The sequence below is a fragment of the Colletotrichum fioriniae genome, assembly GCF_027942845.1.
Source record: "Colletotrichum fioriniae strain IMI 355084 chromosome Unknown scaffold_7, whole genome shotgun sequence".
Lineage (NCBI taxonomy): Eukaryota > Fungi > Ascomycota > Sordariomycetes > Glomerellales > Glomerellaceae > Colletotrichum > Colletotrichum fioriniae.
In genome coordinates this window covers 1,612,605-1,636,946 of record NW_027076843.1, presented here as the reverse complement: position 1 = coordinate 1,636,946, position 24,342 = coordinate 1,612,605, and the positions used below count along the sequence as shown (strand labels likewise).

At 52.9% G+C, this 24,342-nt stretch overlaps 4 protein-coding genes across 4 annotated transcripts; 2 read left to right on the top strand and 2 right to left on the bottom strand.

Annotated features, from left to right (window-relative positions):
• Nucleotides 1-5,721: 5,721 nt before the first annotated feature.
• On the bottom strand, nt 5,722-6,114 carry N0V96_006615 (uncharacterized protein; the record flags this gene model as incomplete). The annotated part of the gene is made up of 2 exons (XM_065757778.1): nt 5,722-5,756; nt 5,901-6,114. The coding sequence occupies 2 exons, from the start codon at nt 6,112-6,114 to the stop codon at nt 5,722-5,724; spliced, it is 249 nt and encodes an 82-aa protein (XP_065613695.1).
• A 5,657-nt stretch (nt 6,115-11,771) lies between these two features.
• On the bottom strand, nt 11,772-13,746 carry N0V96_006614 (uncharacterized protein; the record flags this gene model as incomplete). Its single annotated transcript, XM_053197701.2, has 4 exons — nt 11,772-11,884; nt 11,940-12,105; nt 12,162-13,627; nt 13,701-13,746. 4 exons carry the CDS (start codon nt 13,744-13,746, stop codon nt 11,772-11,774), a joined length of 1,791 nt encoding a protein of 596 aa, XP_053044779.2.
• A 3,702-nt stretch (nt 13,747-17,448) lies between these two features.
• Nucleotides 17,449-19,641, top strand: PRM1 (plasma membrane fusion protein prm1; the record flags this gene model as incomplete). Its single annotated transcript, XM_053197700.2, has 1 exon — nt 17,449-19,641. One exon carries the CDS (start codon nt 17,449-17,451, stop codon nt 19,639-19,641), a length of 2,193 nt encoding a protein of 730 aa, XP_053044778.2.
• A 2,005-nt stretch (nt 19,642-21,646) lies between these two features.
• On the top strand, nt 21,647-24,146 carry TRP3_1 (anthranilate synthase / indole-3-glycerol phosphate synthase; the record flags this gene model as incomplete). Its single annotated transcript, XM_065757777.1, has 5 exons — nt 21,647-21,694; nt 21,872-21,959; nt 22,020-22,090; nt 22,155-22,387; nt 22,451-24,146. The coding sequence occupies 5 exons, from the start codon at nt 21,647-21,649 to the stop codon at nt 24,144-24,146; spliced, it is 2,136 nt and encodes a 711-aa protein (XP_065613694.1).
• Between the last annotated feature and the right edge of the window lie 196 nt (nt 24,147-24,342).

Genomic DNA, 24,342 nt, shown 5'->3' with positions numbered 1-24,342 from the left:
TGACACCGACAATGATCATTTGGAATATTGCAAACCTCTGGAGGCACATGCTCCGGCCCACCCTTGGCGGCATCTCGCGCAATGGGTCCTTAGGGGTGTGGCGCCAGAAAGGCTTAGTAGGAAAGCACGTCTCAATGGGTATCCATTCTCAGCGACCACGCTTTTCGCCCTCCTCCTTCACATGGAGGTGTGCTTGGTGTTTTCGGGTCGTCAAGGGCGGGCTGCGAAGCTGCTAATGGCGCAGTTACTATTCATATGGCTGGAAGACGTGGAATACGCAGGTCTAGACCTGGTAGACTATGGCAGGCAAGAGTGGGAGATCTTCATGGGCTGTGACCAGTTGCGACTTCGAAGATGGTTCGAATCAATCGGTTGGGACGACTGTGAAGACAATTGCCAAGACGTGACCTCTCCGTCTGGATTTCGGTTGCAGTCATTTACATACGGACCGCATCCTATAGATTGGGCACTGATTTGGATTCTGGATGCTGAGGAGTACGCAGGAGAGTTCTGGGATACTATCGAGAACCCGCCTTTAATCATTCCAGGCGGTTGGGTTGAGGACGAAATATAAATTCATTCCCTCGGCTCTCCAAAACGGCTGTTTTCCTTCTCTGACACACCGATCGAAGCGAATTGGCATCGAACGGCGTTCCTAGAGAGAACTTGGGCGGTGTATTCTTTGAAGAATGTGCTTGTATGTGATACTTTAGCATGCAGATGCTTTCAGGTTCGATTATGGGGAATTAGCTAAACGGCGGTTGTTTCCTTCATTTTCAAAGACACATGGCTGCGCAGCTACTTGAGTGCCGTTTACCCTTCCAGTCTTAGATAATTGCAGATGCATTGAATGCTAGCCTTGCATGCTACTCACTATCTTCCCACTTCAGATCGAGCTTCAGTAGCATGCTATATTTCCAATTCGGTGTGAATATGCTCCCTAAATTATACCTCGTCATTACCTTCGTGTCGTGGGTATGGGGGTAAGGTGAAATCGTAATCCCAGTCACCACCTAGAAATGCAGGATCCATGGGTTGCTCTACTTCAACTAGCCCCTGACCCTGCGCCCCTAAGCTGCTCACTTGCGGTCCAGCGGGCCAGTCAGAGAGAAGCTCCTGTTGCGGGTTGTCGATGGAAAAGTTGCCCGTCAAGAAGTTGTTTGTTTCCACAGTATTCCCTGGGACGAAAGGCAACTGTCCCTCATCATTACCTGTTGTCTGAGCCGTGTTCATCGAGGGCACGTCGAGAGCCGGTAGCGAGATAGCTGGGGTCTCGTCTCGACGTATCTTTCGAGCTTCCTCTTGCCTCATTTCGAAGTTGCGCCTCATGATGAGTTCCAGATCATGAACAATATCTCGCAACCCTGCTATGAGCTCCAGCTCCACATTCGCGAACCTTCGCTCAACCTCAGCTTCGATGCGCTCTCGGAGGAGGATCATGATCTCGCGTCGGGCATATTCTTTCCAGGTCTCTTCTCGGTCAAGAGCTGAGATGTCGTGATCGTAGTCTGCAGAGTTTTGACTTAGCCTTGTCAACTTTGCATCCTTATCGGGCTATTACTTACAAGGCGATGGTATTTCTTCTTCTCTTACGTCGAAGAGAATTCTGTATACTTCCTTCCACTTTTCTTCCTCTGTTTGCTTCGACCTAGCCTTAATCTTGAGGCGTCTCTTAGCGTCAGGACCAAATTTAAATTCCCTCAATAAGTCTGATGCGTTGATAATCTTGCAAAGCTGGTTGATCGAATCGTCTTTGACTCTGAGATGCGAGTCCAACGCACTTTGATTGTCGAACCATTTTCGACACCTGCTGCATTCCAAAGGCCTCTCATGGCGACGAAAGAGATGCTCCCTGAAGATCACCATTCATTAGTCAATAGTACATCCGAGCCGACGGCCCTAGACTTACTTCAAGCGATGCACTGAAGGCCACCCAGGACCTGCACACTGTGGCTTCCTTGAGTACTCCAGAGGCTTCCATTGGAAGAACGGGCATGCAAATAACATGCCTGGCGTTCCATCTTGACGTTGCGGTACTTTGCGGGGCCTCCTATTGCCGTCGTCCTGTTCTTCGTCGGTTTCGTCGTTTTCATCTTTGTCGCCGGCCCGATCCTGGCCTCTCTGTCCTCCAATACCCTTTTCCCCGCCACATGATTTCCGTCGTTTTCTGGGATTTGGACTCTGTTCACATGTGCCAGACCCCTCTGCCTGTGACGGAGCCTGAGGTTGTTCGTTCGCATCCTCCAGCTTGACGGTAGGCATGTTGCCAGTGATATTTTGGAGGTGGCTATCCAAATCGTTAAGAAACGCATCCAAAATTTTCTGGACAATCCTGCGTTTTTCGTCTTCCAAAGCTAGTGTTTGCTGCTCATCCGCGGTCGAGCTGCTCGAACTATTCGATTCGTCGTCGTAGGAAACCGAGCATTCATCCTCATCCATCCGATGACCAGTATCAATGGATGTCGACCCGCTTGGGGTCCTCGATGGAGAAGTAATACTGGCATCCGGCACTTTTTGAATCTCCTTCGCATTATGTTCCTCGGAAACCTCGACCAATGTTTGTCCTGCGTACTCTGAAAGTGATGGAGGGTCCTCTTCCAGCTTCAATGACGGCCAGGAACCTTCGGTTCCGGTGGCATCAAATCTTCCCATGGACAACGGAGGTGGGTGGCCCAGTTTGCTTAGGGTAGGCTCTTCGTATCTTGATTCATCGTCACCCTTCGCCAGCGATGGCACCCAGGGAAAGTCTGGAGGAAATGTTCTCAAGAATTCATTATCTTTCTCGTGGCTGTACTGACGGAAGTACGAGACACTGGAGTTGTCTGCTTCGTTGTTCATCAAGTCTAAATCTTGAGAATAGCCTAAAATTCTTGTTGACGCCGCATCAAGAAACGACGAGGTTTGATAGTCGCTCGTCTCACGCCTTTCGAAACTTGGCTTGGAAGCCCGGGACTTTTGGGCAAAAAGTTCAGACGGAAGTACTTCAAGGCGTTCCAAGCATGAAGCTGGCTCGAAGAATCCAACCCTTAAACAGCCGAAGACCTCTGTGATCAGGTGCTGACGACCGAGAAGCGTTTTGCAGAGCGTGAACACTTTGTCAATGAAGTAATTCCCGAAAGTTGTGTTACCGTCACAGTCGATCAGCGTGGTGTTCTTCCAGATGATTAAGAGCGTGCCCAACAGCTGAGGATGTTCGTCCACGATAAGTTCATCGACAGCTGCCACCTGTGTCTTGAATGACAGAGGTACCACAGCGTTGTGACTGACACGGACGGAGTTGATGGCACAATCGGTATCAGTGGCCCATTTGAACAGTCGGCGTCCACGGCTGATATGATCTGCGAGATCCACGAACACAGATCCCGATCTCAATGATTCATTGATGTATTGAACCATGAGTCGAGTGAGCTCGTCGTAGTCAGATGTCGCTACAGCGCTCGGGTCGCTCGAGATCTGATGCAACTGATCTGTTGCAAAATGCACTTTGCTTGGCTCACGATAGACCTGGCCAGCAGCTAGATGACCGAAAGCATCACCAGTCACCCGGTTGGCAACACTCTTTCGTTTCGCAACAGGGGGAGGCACGTTAAGAGCCCCTCCACCACCGGCAGCAACAACGAGACGGCGACGAAGACGACGATTGGTCACTAGCACCCCATTAGTCCGCAGCTATATAGTCAAGACAATGGTAGATCGGGGCTCCAACTATACCATTGCTCTTGTCACTCGAGTCAAGGTCCGCGATATCCTTCACACCTCTCTCCAGGCTGCCTTGGGGGTTTTGCTCTCTGTCATCGGTAGTAGGACTGCTATACTTGTTGCAACCCCATATGCCCAGTCTGTAAACCAGCTGCCTCTTGCTTCACCGTAATTATGTTAGCGTATATATTTCCCAGAGACTGTGGGCAGCTCACGTCACCACAAAATCATGTTCATCTTTCAGCGTAATGACGACTTGCTCGAGTGTTTGCTCTTTGTAAAGGTCCACAATGTATCCTTTCAGCCTTTCCCACTTGTCTAGAGACTTCCGAGCTCTCAGTGGTCTTAATGAATCCATCGTGAAAAGGATTGGGATAACGTTTCAAAATTTCTCTGATTGTGCGTCTAAGGGCGTCAGAAAAAGATAATCGATGCGATATCATAGAGAAGTAGTTGTAGGGAGGTGGTGTGGAACTTACCTGCCTTTATGACCCTGGAGACACCAAAAGTTTTCGAGTGCGCAGCTGCGCAAAGAATTCTTTGCCTGCATGCGAGAGCGAGCAAGATGCTGACAAGTCTGCCAGTCTGTCAGCCTGCCAGCCTGCTTCAACAGCTGAAAGCAAGGGGCTGCGCCCAACGCCTGTTTGGAGTTCTCCTGAAGAGACTAGGTGCAAAAAGCCATGAATGGTGAAGTAATCCTTGACCCTTTGCCTGGTCCAAGGCCAACCACTGAATCCGAGCCGTAAATGTTCGTAGATCAGAGACGCCATTCGAACCGTGGCCAGACTAGAATCTTTTTTTGTTACTACATTCACACGTCAATACTCTTCGTTTCCACATTTCGAGCAATCAGCGAATGTCACGAAAACATACTTGGAGAATGAATGGTCCGCTACAGGCGGATGCGAAGACGTCCTTATTCAACTCTCAAGTGGCATCAAGTCGGGCGAGGACACGGGGCGATCGTAGGTCATGAATAGAGAAAGTGGCTGATGAAATCAGTCCTGACGACTCGTCTGATCGAAAGACGTGGCTGCAGATCAAAACTGGCAAAGCTGCATCGCGTCTCGTGACCGATAACGAGATAACGAGTTTGCATGAAGACCATAACATCTTGAGTTAGTAAATAGCAGTAAAAGGCGAGACTTCGCTTGTGTTCTCAGATATCAGAGTGATATGCACCGTGTTCCTAGCCTTCACTCAGCCATGATTAAGACAACCTTCAACTCTTGATGGTGAGGAAGCTTCAACCAGTCCCAAATTTGACTTAAACATACTTCGGGGATTGAAGCTGTCTGTCGTATTCTACCTCGTATCGTCCACAGCTTTGGGAAACATCTGCTTTGCTAGGTTAGCAACTAATGCCTCCATTCTAAACGCAAGCCGGCATCTTGTCGGTAGAACGACGAACACTGGTTGAAGACTTTATGTTATACAAACAATTACGCTTTTCAATTGGTTACGATTATCCTCTCGCAAAGAAGAGGGCCATCGTGACCTCTCGATGCCCGCGAGGGAACATGGGAGACGTGTCGTACATCACCCGCATGCCAAGAGGCGCGGATCCCCTCGCTAGGAGCCCCTCCCGATCGCCACGCCACTAACGTAGGTAAAGGTAGACTAGGGTATCTCTCCTCTCCCTCAGGAATGCAGCGGAGAGTCCGCCGCAGGCCTGCCACGCACACCTGTGGCCTTGAAGCCCAGTGTGCCCGCCCAAAAATAACATTATTGCCTGCCCTTTTGTCCTGATCGTCGTCGTATGCGTCATGTGCCTGTGATGTTGCTGATGTGGTTCCAATCGATTGATGCCAACGCCAATCCCACATGTGCGCAACACCATCACGTCCGTGGTATCCTGAGTCCTGAAGCCCCCCAATGCCATTACATGTATGTAGTCCTCGTCGAACACCAAACGCCTCGCCAGGAGTGTAGAGAGAGGGAAGAGAAAGAGATGGACAAACATCCTCCCAAAAATTCGAACCGTGTCATAACTCCATCATCATCGCAAGCTTCATCGAGCTTTCACGTTCTCGCCTTCTTCTTCTTCCTTCCCTCCCCTTCGTCCCGGCCCCTCTTGCTCGAGCCGGGTTGTGGTATTGACGCCGATGACGACGATCCTGCTGTATATGCTGCTGATGACGGGTGTTGGTATTGCTGATACTGCTGATATTGATGATGATACTGCTGAAAATCCTGCTCACCAAAGTCCATACCGGCAACGCCTTCGTCCTCGCCGGCGCAGGCGTCGCATTCCTGGTCAAAGGCGTGTGTCTCGACGTCGACGCCACGCCGACACGAGCCGAACTTGTCGGCGTTCTTGGCCTCGAGGCACGAGAGCTGCTGGGAGAGGTCGGCCCAGGTGAGGGATTCGTTGCAGCGGGTGCAGGTGCCCGCGAAGAGCACGAGGCGGCACATGGTGTGTGTGTTTTTCTTTTGTGTTTCTCTCGAGGCGGGAGGTGATTGAGGCGTTGTTTGGAGGGAATTGTGAGGAGGGCTACGAAGTCGAAGAGGGGAAGAGGTGGCAGTGTGGTTTTTCGAGCTCCCCCAAGCTCCAGAGTGATCCCTGGCGAACGAGTTTGTTTCGCGAGTGTTCAATTGGGTAGGTAGGACAAGGGGAAAAAGACAAAGAAGGATTTATGCTTGTTCATCGACCGTTTGGAAGTTGAATCCGCAATGACCTTCCGATGCGGGTAAACAAGGTCTTTCGAGAGTAAGAGAATAAGAATTAGTCGGACACGATTCGAGGAGAAGGAAGAATGTTGAACGGCAGAAGAAGGATGAACTAAAATCAATCGTCGACGGATGGGCAGCCACAAGCTTTCAAAGGATCGACACGGGGGGGCCCTAGCACATCTCGATAGAAAAACGCGACCTGGAGCTTGACGGGTTGTGTTGACACACTGACAGGTACGGATACACCAGGACAGAATCATAAAGGGGGGTAGGGGTGTGTGTGAGGGGGTGAGGGGCCGACGGGTAGAGAAATCTGAGAGGCAGAGAGAATCAGAGACATGGAGTTCGGAGAGGAAGCGAGAAGAGCTCATGCAGCCAAGCCCTCTCTCGGAAGTGAACTCAAGAAGAAGAAACGAGGTTCAAGGAGAAGAACGACGAAGAGAGTGAAAAAAAGCAACAATCATAGATGAGCAGGAAGCGCCCTCTCTCTCTCTCAGAGTCTCTGCTGCCAGCCTGCCATCCACCATGCAGCTCGCCAACAGCCAACCGTCTTGCAGTAGACTATATGCAGGATGCGGCTTAGCCTCGCCCTTGCGCCGCCGCCCAGCTGCACATCAAGACGCGAGACGAGAAAGAAAATGAGAAGCGAGCTGCATTTGCTGTTGGCTGTTCGATGTCCTGCCTCTCTGTCTCTCTGTCATGTCTGTTCTGTCTATGCCACGCTATGCCCATGTCCATGCTCCTCCCCGTCCATCCATGTGTGAGAGAGTGCTCCAATTCTTTTGCACACCCACCCCAGCACATCCACTCGCGGCCCGCGGCACTCTGCCGGGGAACACAGACAGGCCTTCCCGTCATGAGAAACGATGTCTCTGTGGAGTTGATGTATGTAAGAAAAAAGGTCTTTGGCGGCCACGCTTCATAGGATCACGGAAAGGAGGGGTGGGACGGGAACGGGGGTTAGAGCGAGGCGAGAAGGAAGAGGGCATCTTGCCCCGAGACATTTCTTGCAGTGACATTCCAGGCACCCAAAATCCGTCAGTTGTGTGTAACTTTTCTTCTCTGTGGAGATGAGGTGATTTGAACGGAAATGGCTTTTTTTGGTTGTTTCCAACGGCCGCTGAGACAATGTGCCGAGCCTTTTCCTTTCGCCTATGCGTACGTAGCACGACTTTCGCCAATACATACACAACTTCGTAGCAGCAGATCCAAGAAAAGAGTAGAATAGGTACGGATATCTTCCACCATTGACACTCGAGAGTCGAAGAACGAGAGTCAGAAAGAGATGTGCGGGAGGCACGGGAGACACGCGGCGCAAAAACAAGCTTTGAGATGGGATTGTCTTAGGGCCGGGCGAGAGAAGGCAGAGCATGGATCGCGAAGCGAGCAATGCAACATGCCCCATCCAGGATAGCTCCGGGATCAAGCTCCCTTGAAAACGGCAGACCTCAAGTTGTCCCCTCCCGAGTCCCACATTCCTCTGTCTCTTGTCTCTGAGCGTGTCTCTCCTCGAGAATCAACAGCCATCGGCGTGGCAGTCCAGGTCTCTTACTCTCCATGAGACCAAACCCCTCGATCGTCTGTCCTCATGGTCCAAGATAGCTATCGCGATGGTTTCGAAAATGCTGTTACATCCAACACAGCCTCATGCCACAGTGCTACCTAAAATGCTCCCCCCATATTCTCCCACTCTTGCCCCCTCATGACCCCCCAAAAGTCATCCTGCATTGCAACCTTGGATCGGCACATGCAAGGCCAGATAAGGCAGACGGTTCGAAGGGAACACACAGTCCGACAATCCGCCTTCCACAGAAAAACACGCGGGCATGGGAGCATGGACATCCGCACGCCTGTTTTTGCTGAAAGAGCTCGTTTTCCTTCCTACGCTCGCTGGCTCGAACGGCCTAGACCCTTGATCTATTCTGAATCAACGACGCTGCTCAGCGTCCGTTAACAAACCTTTCCTGAAAAGTTGACTCGGGTACACCAACCTGAGGACCTCGTGCTCGTGCGCCTCTTTCTTTCCTATCCCGTTGTTTACGGAGAAGTTTGAATGGTCCTTTCGGTTAAAGCCGCCGCCCATCCGTCAGTGAGCGCCTGTTACGGCCGGCCGGTGGGATGACAATATCCGAACGGAACAGTAAGTGACACCAAATTGCATATCCTTACCTACCGACGGATACCGGTACATCTTTCAAATGTCATGAACGAATCGGCTTCTAACAGATAGGAGGAGTCGGCGACTCGACCAATGCGGGGGGAGAGAAGCGCAGTCTCTCCCGCATCCCTCGTCCTCCCCTGCACGGCATGTCAGTTCATCACGTCTCTCTGTGCCCACACCAACCTTAACTTTACTTACACTTCTCGCTCTCGCTAATCAATATCAGTCAGACATTGACAGGTAGGCAACGCATGTAAGAAGGGCGGTTGTGAGTTAAAGTGTACGTACGGGCGACCGTCCATGCATACACGTCCCTGTCCGACAAAATGTCTCGCATGAGGTTTGCATCGAAGCACATCTAAACTCTTGACTGTCTTGCCCGTGATAAACAAAAAGAGCCAGAGTTTTTTGTCAAATCGTCTGGCACTTTCTTGGCATGGGTGTCGGAGATATTTCCCGCCGCACAGAGCTCTCGACTCGCTCGTCCTTCCGCACGCGTCGACAGTTGCAGATCGCAAGCATCATTAGTTTTCCATTTCCAGATGAACCGTTTGGAAAGCTTACCCACCAACACCTAAACTAAACCCTATCGTCAGTAAGTACGAAAAATGAAAGATAAGGCAGATCATGAAGGGGACAGAGCACACGGCGCAGCACAGACTTGAAGCTCGCAAAGACATTTCACATGCATCCAGACAGGCAGATAGATGAGGGCAAGAGAGATAAACCTCACGCACATCAACCATGCACAGGCACCCGCACAGGCGAGAAATCTCGCCTTTCTCTCACCTTACTTTTACACTTGTTCATTACCCAAAACACCTGCGAGATGGAAATCAAAACTTCAGTCCAGATACCGCAATAGTCAACTTGCAGCAAGATTTCTGAGAAGCAAATCTCAAGCCTGATGTTTCCCGCAGTCCGCATCAGGGCCGATAAGCGAGAGAAAACATGTCTGTTCGATGACACCACGATTTCGAAGGACCCCTTTTCCTTCTCTCTGCCTCACACACATACACACACACACACCTCTCTGTCTCTGTTCTGAGGCTCTCTCCCACACAAAGTGTCAGTGCCATCAAACGGCGACGATCAATCAAAGTCTTGCTGCCTGCCACGCCACGCCACGGCTACTACCACACTCGCTCGCGGCTCAGCCCCCCTCTTACAGAATGATGGACATGCCAGAAGCTCTGCCGCGAATATCGGCCCTGGTCTAGGCCACGGCTAAGCATGACTGTCCATCGTCCACTGGCCACCGGTCCACCCCGAATGTAGTGTTACAACGCCGGTGTACATCGTTATTCCCTGAGCGAGCGTCGCATCAGCCTGGATCATTTTTGACGGATGACTGATGATGAGGAGCATTCTTCAACTTTTCCTGCTCTTTTCTCTCCTGCTGATCCAACTTTGATTGCTTGTGACAGTCACATCAGTCATAAAGCTAAGAGATAGGCAGAGAAGATGCAGATTATGTGTGACACTATAGGTAGAGAGGGCGAAAGAATTTCATGAAACGAAGATTCCACGGTCGTGGGAGTCCATTCTCATACATCACTTACAGTCCCTCCATCGCCCTCCCAAACCATCCACTGTACAATGAGTCCATCAAACTCGGTGGACGGCAAATCGAAGCATCATGACTCTATATCCCCAATCTCACCTGCATCCCAGAAACACTTGATTGATTTGATCCCCAATCACATCTTCTCATCTCCATCCAAACATCCCCATCGCCATGTAACGTTTGAAGAGTCCAAAATCATTCCCTCCTCTATCATGTGAAAATCAGTACGACTCTCTTGCTCACACACACCTCAACGACCTTGACCTGCCTCACCTTACCTAAGAAAAAACAAGGTTTTCCTCATGCCGCTGTCTTACCACATCACGTCTCGGGAGGCACAGCTTCCTACACATCCGGGGCGACCACAGCGTCAGTCCCAGCACGTGGCACCACGGACGTTGCTTATCTGGTATCTATTTTCAAACTTGCATATTGAGCACGCAGCACTGCGCTCACTCTGTTTTGACGACAGTGTCCTGCCAAAGAGACGTTTCCAGATCGTGTACACGTTGGCAGTAAGCGATCAAGCAACTTTGTTTTTATTACCCGGTCGCCAAAGGAAACGGACCTGAAGCGTGAAGGCATGTTCTCTTGCAAGCAAGAATAAAGGAGACGGCAAGAGCTAACATGTGATTTACGAAAGGAGTTATTTGCTGTAAGACTCACACATCACACGTGTCTCATCAGGTCAGAAGAATTCATTTGACTCGGGATTAACTATTATACAGAGTGCGCTTTTTGTTTTTGTTTTTCCCTTCCTTTGCCTGTTCGCATCCCTAGTTGCGCTTCATCCACCGGAAAGAAAAGAAATTGGGAATCAATTTTGCATATCGCATGAAAAGATGCCGGTCAGGCATTATACCCACGAAGACTGTAGAAGGGAAAATGGACTATACGATAGAACCCTTGGAAGCGAGCTTTACTCAGGAAAAAGGTGGCCGCTCATCGACAGACAGATTCAGTCGAAAACCATGCAGATGAGGCAGAGGTGGATGCCATTGCGGAAGGCAGAGTATGTCCTTAGGCGAACCACACCCAAGCAGTGCCCCTGCAGCTGAATCATGACGGCAGGCAAGTGTCTCAAAAGTTCATCATGGCCACTCTTGCAAATGTTCCACGAAGCAGAAGGTGCCAAAGGTGTCAAGTCCGGGAGTGCTCGCAATACCCAGCAAAAAGGTATCCTTGCCGTCACATAGGCGTCAAGAGCGTGCATCATAGAGAATGGGGAGTAAATCCATGTCGCAGAGCAGCATTGAGCACCATGTCCATGTCAAGAGTCGAGTCCAGTTTATGACAGTCAAGGATCATGTGCAAGCGAGAACGTGCCATCATCATCGTCAAATGCCGGGTTCAGTGCATCGAGATATCAGCGAAGCAAAGCTAGAGGTAGCTTGCCTAGCTCTTCCGTGTGTGGTCTTCTCCCCCAATTCGTGATTTTGTCCAAAGAAAACAAGGTGGGCGCTGTGCTGTTGCAAGTCCAGCGGAATAAGAAGGTATCAGTCGTCGAATGGTTCGTAAGTGCGCACTGCCATGAGCCTCCATAGTCAACGTGCATGTGCGGTGCTTCAGTATACGTAATGCGAAAAGAGGCATCAAGTCGAGGTCCAAGGCAAGTGATCAATCACATCACACAAGCATGTCCCCTACCGGAAAGGGTGCATGCAAAAACCCCTATGAGGCTCCAGGAGGCGCTGCACCGGGCTGACCGGCTGCACCGCCGCCTTGTTGTTGCTGATAAACGAGGGACTGGTACCAGAGGGCGAGGTAATTCTGGTATCCACCATCTACAGAAAGTTAGTACGCGATACTAGTTGCTCGCTGTATCATTCATAGACTTACATTGCGCATACGGGTCGGCTCCGTCGGCTCCAGCGGGAGCTTGAGCAGCTGGTGGGTTAGCAGATCCTGATGCTGATGGGTTAGATCCCTGTTGAGAGTAGCTTCTGTCATAGTCTTGGTTTTGACGACCGCGACCGCCGCCACCGCCTCCAGAGTTCTTCTGGCGCTGTTATCATGTTAGTCACTGCTAGATGTATGGTAGCTGCGAGGCCTGTCACTCACCACTGCGTCGACCTTTTCTTCAATCGCTTGCTTGGCTCTGGCGATACTATCGCGCGAGCCGATAAGGGCAATCTCCCGCTGAACCTCGCCTGGGCCGGAAGACTGGGCAACATTGATCTTGCAACCAGTGCCATTCTGCATATCACGGATGGTCTCGCCTCCCTTGCCAATAATCATGCCCACAGCCTCGGACGGGACGTAGATGGCGTCGTTGATCTTGTCACCGCTGCCGCCGCCCGCTCCACCCATGGGCCCGGAGTCTCTCTGATGACCACCACCGTCGTGTCTCTGCGGCTTCTTGGCGGGGGCTGCAGGTTGGCCCTCGTTTCGGCTGTCGCTATCAACAATCTCCATGATCAGATCCTTAGCTTGGGCAGCTGATTCGCGAGAGCCGATGAGGTTGACAGGTCGAAGTCCATTGACACTCTTGGATTCACCAACAATATTGATGTGGCAGCCGGACCGCTCCTGCAAATCACGAATGGTCTCGCCACCGCGACCGATGATTAGGCCCACGGTTCTATCGGGAACCATAATCTGCATGCAGTCCTCGCCGTCGCGAAGAGCTGCGGCCCCAGCTCCGGCGGCGGCGGCGGCAGCGCTCGCTCCAGGTGGCCCGCCGCGGTGGTCGCGAGGTGGGGGTCCCTTGGGGTTCGCAGCGCCACGGTTGATGGCACCCATACCGCTATCGTCGATAATGCGGTTGATGGCCTCCTTGACTTCACTGCGCTGTGCCCTGGGACCGCTGATCTTGCACTGGCGGAAGGGACCGTTATCGCTAGAGGGAAGGAACTGCACCCGACAGTTGGACTCTGACTCGATGCGACGAAGGTTCTCGCCTTGTCTACCGATAATGAGACCAACAAGGCTCGACTCGATCTGGATTGTCTCGGCGTTGTCGTCACCGCCGCCACTTCCTCTCAGCGGCGATCGCTCTCTGCCGTTGGAGTTGCGAGGAGAGAAAGTGCGACCACGTGGGCCAGGGCTGTAGGATCGCTCGCGGTGACCATACTCTCGTGGAGCAGGGCGGTCATCCCGGCGTTCGTCTCTGTAGGGGTTGAAGTTGTCGCGGAACTGGTCGCGACGGTTGGAAGGAGAGCGTGACCGCGAGGATCGGCCGTAAGCTCGAGAATCCTGGCCGCGGGGAGCTTCGTTGGAGTAAACGATGGGTCGGTCGTAGGATGCCACGCCCTTCTCGGCAGCGAAGGCCTTGGCTTGCGCAATGGCATCGGCGATGCTGACTGTGCCAGAGTTGACGGGTCGGATCGAGCTTAGATCCAGACTGCCGCTGGATGAAGGCTGGGGCAGGCCCGGGTAGCCACCGCCGCCGCCATACGGGGGCGCGTTCTGCTGGGGCATCGGGGGATAGGAAGGAGGCGGCTGGCCGCCGGGAGGAGGAGGGTAGTTAGGCGGCATGCCGGGCTGTCCTTGGGTCGGCGTCGAAGAAGTGCCTCTTTGTGCTGCGCCTGGAGGACAGAATGCAATCAGTCTGTGTTCAAGGGTGCAGGAACAAATCCGTGTCGTGTCTCGGGTACCTACCTAGGGCAGCGAGGATGGAGGAGATGTCGCGAGGCGGTTCGGCCATTGTGGCTGTCGCGTATGAGTGATTCAGGGCGCGATCAAAGGTCAGATTGTGACTTGTCAAAGGAGGGAAAAAGTGATGGAGTGTGTCGGAGGGCTGAAGACTTTTTGCGCGCAAGTGGAATTTTCAGCGCGGCGCAGAAATGAGTCGGATTGATTCCGAGAGTGGGTTTGATCAGGTGACAAGGATGTGTATCAATGCCAGCAATCACAAAGTGAGGTCGCAAAATCGGTCTCTGGGCAATCACGGCCTTGATTACGTTGAGTCGCGAAGGATTCTCAGATGGTATCAGCTTGTCAAGATGTGTTAGGGCAAGCCGTGATGGCACTGGTAGGAGATGTGATGGCGAGGTTTGGAGTTTGGCGAGACCGCCTGCCGAAAACAGATTGCTCCTTGCTTTGCAGCGTGGGTTGAGCTGTGGAATGTGATGCGCAAGGTCGGACAGGGGCAGGAGGCTGGAAAGTGACATGGATGCAATGAAAAATGGGTGTGCCGGACTTTTGTTCTTCCCTTGGTTGACCGTATCTCACCTGGAAGGCACGTGTGCAGGTTCAGGTCAGGTCTAGGCCCAGAGGAAGGTCCAAGCACGTGACGAGGTCATACTGACACAGTAAAGCTTAGACTTGGGTCCGCAAATGTGGCACAGGCAATGGAAGCAGTGCATGTCAAGCCACTCTTCACAGTTCTCTAACACTAAGGAAGGTACCTATGTCGTCACCGTCGATTACTTGGAAGGAATGGGTGGCTGCGCATCTGAGTGACGTGCGATCTTAATAGCCAACAAGACGGAGCTAGGATGACTGAGACTGGGAAGTCTCATACGGAGAGTTTTCAGGTGAGTTTGCAACAATGCAGACTGGAGTGACTGGCTCAAGGCGCAGCTAAAGCAAGTCATGTCAATGCAACGCGAGACAGCTGGACGAAGCCGACTGACTTGTGACTTGGATGACCGTAGAGATGCAGGCAGCACTTATCAATAATGATGTAGTTTACTGGGAGACTGCAACGAAGCCTACATTTATCGCGTGCAAGATCACAGCAGACTGAATGAGGAAGGCCCCCGATATCTTATACACGGAACTGACCACGAATGAGTATCACACTTGGATGGACAGACGCTCACCTGTTTGTTAGGTTTCCGAGTCAAAAAACTCGCAGGCGCCGACCTCATGGCTGACAGCGATGAGTTCTGTAGCGAAGCGCCCATCGTCGCAGAGCGCGGGCTACCGACGGCCAATCAATCTTTGCCAGCGTCAAGACTTGAGACGACCCCACAGAAAGAAGGAAGGAAGCAGCGACGGAGCGTGGGAGCTTGGGTGCACAGGGCAAGTGCGAACTTCTTGTTTAGTGGAGCCACTGCCAATTGCCGCAAAATTCCAGGTTCCATGGACTTCCCTTGATGGTACCTGAATGATCTCGCGAGGAAGGAGTAATGGAACAAAAATGCAACTTGGAAGGCGACCCCAATGATCAATCTCACCCTCACTCTTACACGACTCCGCCTGCGCCTCTCATCGGCAAGGGAAGGCCAACGTCGGGAAAGTCAGGAAAGAAGCATCGGAGGCCATCATACGTTGCGTTCCTTCCTTGCCTTTTTTTGCCTTTCAACTCTCATTCTTATCTGTGCCTGAGGTGAATGACGGGCCAATGCCATTAGACGAACATTCCTGGAATGCCACGATTTGTGGGATTTCGACAAGCTTTTCCCACCGTCTGACCAAGATCAGCCTCCAAAAGACCGTTCCTGTCGTAAACCGGTTTTTAGCATTCCGCGGTGGTCGGTGGCAAAGGCCTTGGCATCGATCATTGCTTGTTGCTCAGCAAGGACCCCAAGGAGACGACGAGCAACCAGTCACGAATCACAACACCAAGAAACTCATCTAGGGTCCATATCCACTCTCTTACCACTATCCTGCCCAATTCCCGGCCATTCTTGCCATCTGTTTACAAGGATTAGACGTTAGCGGCGAGAACCGATTTGCCTTTTGCCCACAACGATTGGACAAAATGTTTGGCAATGTCTTCAGGGATCCCCTGCTGGCGCCAGCCATCCGCCGTCTCTCTTCGTTCGCTGGCTGACGATCTTTGCTCTGTTCCTGCTTCGCTCGCTGCGGTCCCTCGCATCCTCTCCCCAGTCACCATGACCCTTCGTGCAGTTTCCGAGAGAAAACCACACAAACCTGGCGACATACCCGGATGCCTCCAGCAAATCCAGAATCGTCCAGACCAGCCTAACCAGGCCAACCCACCGTTTCTCCGCCCGCAACGGCACCAAACCCGTCCATGCCTCCTCCGCCGGGCACAGCCACCGGCAACCACCTGGTCTGCTGGCGTGACTCGCGACGGGGATGCCACTGGAGCGGCGCCGTTCACCTCGCGCCAGAACGGTAGTGTACCTTATCCTTACGAGGTGGCACAGGTGGGAAGCTCTCCGCAATAATCCCCCGGTCTTGCCAATGACGTCGCAGCGCATTCTTGTCATGAGCTCTCTGGATCAACCCGAGCCTATGAGCGAGACCAGGTTGTGTTAAAATGCCTTCTATCCTCTGCGACACCCCCGGAAAGGCGACTTTTGGAAAGATGGGCACCATTCAACCGTTGCTCCGTGGTGTCCCCTTGTTCAGTGACTCAAATCTCGACTTGTATATCACTCTCGAGTTCGCCCCCATTCATGAAGCCACCAACTGTTGGCCTGACTTGGATAGGGCTATAGCTCTTGTGATACCGCAACCGAATCTCACTCAGCAAGTTTCAAGCAAGAGTCTCATCGTTCGACAAGACCTCATTGTAGGAGCAACAAAATTCTACCTCACAACTCCTCACTCTCGCCAAGCAATCTCATACCCAGCTCTCAGCTCTCACCTCACACCCAGCCTTGGCCTCGACAAGACGGATCGAGTCTATCGTAACAGGCCGTAACATCATCTGATCTAAATACGGGCAACACGACATTAAATCTCAAAGAGCCCCATTCCGGCCTCCGAAAATATCGCTTTGCCTTAGCAGCGTTTGGGCAGCCGCTCATCGTGACCCCAGACGGTAGATTTGGTTGGCCGAGAGCGGCCGTTGAGCGCGCTTAGAAAACGAGCCTCAGCCAAATCTCCATATCCACCCTTACCGGGTGTCGCCAAACGAAACAAAGATTTGGGCCAAGTCGAGGTAATTTCCCTTCAAGGCCACGGCCAAAGGGCCCATTGCTGGCTTTCTTTGGCATTGTGGTGTGAATCAGGTAAGCCGCCTTTATTTTCTTTTCTCGACTTTGTTCCTATTGTTGCGCGCCTATTGCTAGGTGATCCTGTGGTCCTGGCCGTGTTAGTCGGCTTCCTTTTTATTGTGCGTATTGCCCAGTCATTCCCATCCTCTCTTGTCTCTGTCGTCCTTCCAAGTCATCCTCGTTCTGTGTATTCATATCTTCTACCGAAGAAAGTGCCCCACAATGAATGAATAGAAGCTTGTTCAGAAATCAGTGCTTGACGAGTTTCCTTTGTCACTCTCTTTCCTCTTTCCCTCTTCGTGTCGAGTGATTTACCTAATTTCATCACCCAACTCCAACGATCATTTCTCCTCGACGTCGACCGCCGTTCTACTTGCTTCATTTCTTGCATTAGCCTTTTTTTTTCCTTCTTTCTATTTTATCATTCATTTTTTTATCTGCTGGTTCAGAGATACTCGCATCGGCTTCTTACATTCTTCGATAGAATCAACATGTTTTCCTCACGGAATCGCAAGGAGGAGGCGGCCTACCCGGCCGTCCCCGACTCTCTCAGGTCGGACTCGCTCGAGATGGCGGAACTTAGAAAGACGCAACAAGCGCGAGCCGACACTTCTCCCACCATAACACCATACCTCAGTCTCTCAGCCAGGCTGTCTCAGATCTGGCTGAACCGCTGGACAATCCTACTACTGCTCGTCCTCCTCAGAGTCATCTTGCTTATCGCCAGCCTAAACGACAATGTCGACGATGCGAATCAAAAAGCACTCTCTGCTTGCACAAAGGTCGAAGATATTGGCAGCGCCATGGCCTCGATGCCTCACTATCTCTCTGTCGGTGTCAACGAGCTGTCAGCCAAGGGTATCGAGAAGACCCTGGACGGCATGGTTGCTGCTCTGGGTCTGATCCTCACTGGTGTTCAGAATCTCATCATCTTCGTCATCAACATGATGACCTCGATGTACACCTGCCTCATCACTGCCTTCATTCATGGCGGCCTTGATGTTGCCTCCGACGTTACCAAGAAGGTCACCGACGCCATGAACAAGGTGGTCGGCGACATCAGCAATACAATCGATTCTAAGGCTAAGAGCCTCTCGGACGGCATCAACAAGGCCGTGGACGCAATCGAAAACTCCGTCCTCGGTAGCGTTCTGCCCGACTTTCCCAAGGTCGACTTCTCGGGGCCTGTCAACGACCTGCGCGACATCAAGATCGACTCCAGCGGCTTTGTCAGCGACATCAACAAGCTCAACGGTGACCTGCCTACCTTTGAGGAGGTTCAGAATTTGACGGCTCAGGCTATCTCGTTCCCTTTCAACCTGCTCAAGCAGACCGTCAACGATGCCTACAAGGGCTACAAGTTCGACCGATCAGTCTTCCCTGTTGCCCAGAAGCAGGCGCTGCAATTCTGCTCGACCAACAATAACATTTCCGATTTCTTCAACAACCTGCGAGATATGATCCAAAAAGCTCGCATCATCTTCATTGTTGTTCTCTCCATCTTGGCTGTGCTGGTTATCGCACCCATGGCTTGGTTGGAAATCAGGCGCTGGAGACGCGAGCGAAAGCACGCTCAGATCATGGCCAGCAACCAGTACGACTCGATGGATGTGGTTTACATTGCTTCCCGCCCAATGACCGCTACCTGGGGTATTAAGATTGCTTCCAAGTTCAAAGGCCGTCGCCAAATCTTGGTCCGCTGGGCTATTGCATATGCCACATCGCTCCCCGCTCTCTTCGTCCTGGCCCTTGCCATCGCTGGCTTTTTCTCTTGCTTGTGCCAGTACGTCCTGCTCAAGGCTGTCGAAAGAGAAGTGCCCGCCCTTGCCAACCAGGTCGGCGAATTTGCCGGCGAAGTCGTTACCTCGCTACAAGATGTCTCCAAGCAGTGGGCTGATGATGCCAACGGTGTCGTGTTGTCAACACAGAACGAGATCAATCAGGATATGCTCGGCTACGTCACGAACGCTACCTCGGCTGTCAACGACACACTGAACACGTTCACTAACACCATGACGACTGGTCTGGAGACTGTATTTAACGGCACCATTCTTATTAATCCCATCAAGGACGTCATTCGCTGTACCATTGGGCTCAAGGTCGAGGCTGTCCAGAAGGGACTGACATGGGTCCACGATCACTCGCAGATCTCGTTCCCTCTTTTCGACAATGACACCTTCAGTCTCGGCGCTCAAGAGTCCATCTCGGGCGATTCAGACCTCAAGACCTTCTTGTCGTCACCCTCAAGTGCGTCAACCGACGAGGTCACTGGCGCCGTGACTCATGTTACCGATATGCTTCGTCGGGGCATCATCAAGGAGGCACTTATCTCTACCGGCATCCTTCTCGTCTACGTCATTGTCGTCCTCATCGGCATCATCCGCGCCTTGGTCGGCATGGCCATGCCCGACAAAGGACGTGGCGAGGGCGGATTGCGCTACACTGGAGACGACCGCCCAGCAATGAGCCCGCGAAGCCCGCCCAGATCCCATGGTAACGACTCTCGCTTCCCACAATTTGGTAGCGATGCATCTGCTGTGGATGATGACCACTACTCGGGGATGCGAGATGAGAAGGCGCTGAAGAAGACGAGCGTGCAGAGCGGCAGAGTGCAGCCTACAGAGGGCCATCAACGACAAAGCTCGTACGGGCACCTCGACACAGCATCATCAACCAAGTTTTAGAACGGTATCTACGAAGTATCGACAACAGAAATAGGAAAAGACGAGAAAAAAAAAGAGACAGAGGTTGGAGACCTTTATACCTCCGGCCTGGGCTGGACCGAACGCCGAGAGATACCCCTCATTTACGATAGGTCTGAGAGATAATACGAAGAGCATGATATTCGGGCGTTGAAGCATGACTATCAGGTATTTCAATTTTTTGATGGAATGGGAAAGGGATGGAGAGGGAATACTTCAAAAAGATACCAACGGCTCAGTCGCCGAACTGTTTGTTTTCGATTCTACAACGGATCTCATTTTTTGCGCTCTGATTGACACCAGTCATCAAACTTTTTTTTCATTCTCTGGAATGAACTTTTGAGTCTGCAGCGGCGTCACCGACTGCCAGAATGTCGACTCGGTACATACCTCTAGGTAGTTCAAGATTGAATATACTGCTAGCTGCAACCAAATACTCTATTCCATGTGCCTTGACAGCGCAGCCGTTACGGAGAGGTGGATGACTGATACCAGGCAGTGGCATGATCAAAGCTCCGGGCGGTATTGCCGCATCTACGGATCCGATTGTCTTGATCGTCGCCGGGAGTAAGCGGCCATGACAGTGACTGGCAACTGCGGCGGCGGCGGCGACGACCAACACGGTGTCATCTGATCTTGTTCAATCCTACGAGGCACCTGAACCTTCTCTGATAAATTTTCAACCGCTATCAATATCATCTGCCTCGGTGACATGTTCCATGGTTTGTTGAGGCAGCTCCGTTGTCGTCTGACCAACATCACCATGACCTGCGGAGATTGAACAGACGTCGTGGGAAATTCGATATCTGATTAAGGAGACAGACTTTCGGGACAATTGGACCGAGAAACGGGACGCCCCCACGAGAAAGGCGGGATGTCACCGAAAGTCAAGAAAGAGCCTCATGAATGGAACGGGGTACGAAAAGTCGCTGTATCATTGTGTCGCGTGTGTATCACGAGGATGAGCTACCGTACGGAGAGAGATTAAAATGCCATGTTTTGTTTGCCTGCCGGTGCGGGCAATGGTGATGAATGGTGGGGGGTGCGGATTGCAAAAGTGGAGACTCGGGGAGCCTGGAATAACCTCTTTTGGGCATCTCCGCCCCGCCCTCCGACCGACTTTCTGGGGCGTCATCGTCAGGGACTCCCGGCCCCACACCCGCCACTCTCTGTTGGTGGGAACCGATGCCGGATGGTCGGTCTGTTTGTCCACGGTATGAGCGATGTGAGTGGTTCAGGGCCCTCGGCTCAAGGTTGTTCTTGGACTCCAACATGACTCCAAGATTTGCCTTTGACTGAAGGGCCTAGCATTCTCGTTTTGGTGCTTGTAGGTACCTCATGCCCTTGAGGCTCGAAAGGAGCATTCCGGGGGATCGATCGGTGTGACCGTTGCAGGCCGTCCATCTTGGCGGACGATGGACTGGCAGTCGATATAGCGGTTGAACATGGCCATTTCCAGGGCTGCCCCGGGGGAAAACATAGATCCCAATCGCTCGGTGTTCTGCCCACTTCCATGGAACAGATAGCAACCTGACGCTACCTACCTTTGGTACAAGATAAGGTACTGGACGGATACAGCAGTCCCAGCTGGCTATAGGCAGCTGTATCGGGTGGGCACTCAGGGCACGTCGGAGCTCCCGTCCCGTTGGGAGGTTCCTTTTTCACACCGTCCCGCCCCTTTGGCAATGGCCGCTGCTGCTCCGACCGCAAGTTGCCCAAGGGAAACCGGCGCCCGCCCCAAGAGTCATTCCATTGCTCCTCCCCCACGTCTGAGATCATTAAGTACCTTTTTTTCCCATTGGAATTTCTTCCCGTCCCCCCCTACTTAAAACTTACTACTACCACCTTCAACCTTTCTCACATCTCAAGTTTTTTCTTGTGATACTAAAAACAAAACCCCAGCGAGTCAAAAAGTTGTTCTTTTGCCCATATACCCCCTTCCAATTGACTTTCCTGTTTCCTTCTACTCTCTATACCACTACACAATATGGAAGGCATTCGTCAAACGTTTGCGCGCTGCAAGGCCCAAGGAAGGGTGAGTCTTTTGGCCCCCCCATGTTGCTGTGCTGCCCCTCGTTGCGATCGCGGGGCTCTTCCCCCCCGCCGCGCCGCCGACCGCTCCCAACGATGATGGTTTTCCGGCACCGCCAAGATCTCGCAGCAACAACAGGATAGAGATCAATTGGACTGGTCTAACAATATTCTGAAATAGTCTGCGCTCGTCACTTATGTTACTGCTGGTTACCCCACGCCTCAGGACACTCCCAATGTCCTGTTGGCCATGGAGAAGGGTGGCGCTGGTAAGTCTCTCCAAAACTTTGTGCCCTGAGAAAGGAACACCTCACTGATACCCTCGACAGATGTGATCGAACTCGGTGCCCCCTTCACCGACCCAATTGCCGACGGCCCGACTATCCAGACATCAAACACCGTGAGTAGTGGCCACAATGGGAATCAATTGGGTGTACCACGAGGACTGACGTGGGAAAAAACAGGTGGCTCTGCAACATGGCGTCACGATCGAGTCAACACTCAAGATGGTCAAGGATGCTCGCGACCAGGGCCTGAAGGCGCCTGTGATGTTGATGGGATACTACAACCCCCTTCTCAGCTATGGTGAAGAGAGACTCCTGAACGACTGCAAGACGTCGGGCGTCAACGGCTTCATCGTCGTCGATTTGCCTCCTGAGGAGGCCATTTCTTTCCGCAAGCTCTGCACCAAGGGAGGGTACGTTTACACACCGCCTCTGACTGCCTCGACCATTCCATACTGACAACCAAACGACAATAGACTCTCATACGTCCCTCTGATCGCCCCCGCAACCTCAGACGCCCGCATGAGGATCCTTTGCAAGTTGGCCGACTCCTTCATCTACGTCGTCTCCCGCCAGGGTGTCACCGGTGCCCTCGGCTCCATGAACGCCAACCTCCCCGACCTCGTTGCCCGCGTCAAGAAGTACAGCGGCAACAAGCCTGCTGCCGTCGGTTTCGGTGTCAGCACCCGCGACCACTTCCTCAGCGTCGCCCAGCTCGCCGATGGCGTCGTCGTCGGCTCCCAGATCATCACCACCCTCCAAAAGGCCGCCCCCGGCGAGCTCTACAATGACGTTGCAAAGTACTGCTCCTACCTCTGCGGCCGCGACTCTGATGAGACCACCCGCGAGGTTGGCATGGTCGAGGCCATGGCCGCCGCCAAGCAGCCCACCGAGGAGCCCACCGTCGACGACCGTATCACCGCCGACCAGGACAGCGAGCTCGTCGCCGAGCTCGCCGCCATGCACGGCAAGATCCCCGACCGCTTCGGCGACTTTGGAGGCCAGTACGTCCCCGAGTCTCTCATGGACTGCCTGTCTGAGCTCGAGGAGGGCTTCAACAAGATCAAGGACGATCCTTCCTTCTGGGAGGAGTACCGTTCCTACTACGAGTACATGGGCCGCCCCGGCCACCTCCACCTCGCCGAGCGCCTCACCGAGCACGCCGGCGGTGCCAACATCTGGTTGAAGCGTGAGGATCTCAACCACACCGGCTCCCACAAGATCAACAACGCCCTTGGTCAGCTCCTCCTCGCCAAGCGCCTTGGCAAGACCAAGATCATCGCCGAGACCGGCGCCGGCCAGCACGGTGTCGCCACGGCCACCGTCTGCGCCAAGTTCGGTATGGAGTGCACAGTCTACATGGGTGCTGAAGACGTCCGCCGCCAGGCCCTCAACGTCTTCCGCATGAAGCTCCTCGGCGCCAAGGTTGTCGCCGTTGAGGCCGGAAGCAAGACCCTCCGTGACGCCGTGAACGAGGCCATGCGCGCCTGGGTCGTTGAGCTCGACACCACTCACTACATCATCGGTTCCGCCATTGGCCCGCACCCCTTCCCTACCATTGTCCGTACCTTCCAGTCTGTCATTGGTAACGAGACCAAGGCGCAGATGCTCGAGAAGAGGGGCAAGCTGCCCGATGCCGTTGTCGCCTGCGTCGGCGGTGGCAGCAACGCTGTCGGCATGTTCTACCCCTTTGCCAACGACCCTAGCGTCAAGCTCCTCGGTGTTGAGGCTGGTGGCGATGGCATCGATACTGCGCGCCACAGCGCCACCCTCTCCGGCGGCAGCAAGGGTGTTCTGCACGGCGTCAAGACCTACATTCTCCAGGACAAGCATGGCCAGGTCGCCGAAACGCACTCCATCTCCGCCGGTTTGGACTACCCTGGTGTCGGCCCCGAGCTCAGCTCCTGGAAGGACAGCGAGCGCGCCAAATACGTCGCCGCCACCGACGCCGAGGCCTTCATTGGTTTCCGCCTCATGAGTCAGCTCGAGGGTATCATCCCCGCACTCGAGTCGGCGCACGGCATCTACGGTGCTATTGAGCTTGCCAAGACGATGAAGAAGGACGAGGATATCGTTATCTGCCTGAGTGGTCGTGGCGACAAGGATGTGCAGAGCGTTGCCGATGAGCTGCCCAAGCTGGGCCCCAAGATTGGCTGGGACCTGCGTTTCTAAACGTGGGGAGCAATGAACAGGGACGAAACGGGATTTACGAATGGCATACCACACATTGCAGGGCGTATGAGGCGAAACTTGCACTTTTCACGGTCTGTGGTTTCAAAATATGGAAAGCGGTTTTTGTAGACACAAACAAGAAAAAGGGGCTCATCTTCTAGACTTGAGATCCTCTAAAAAGTAGTTTGATGACATG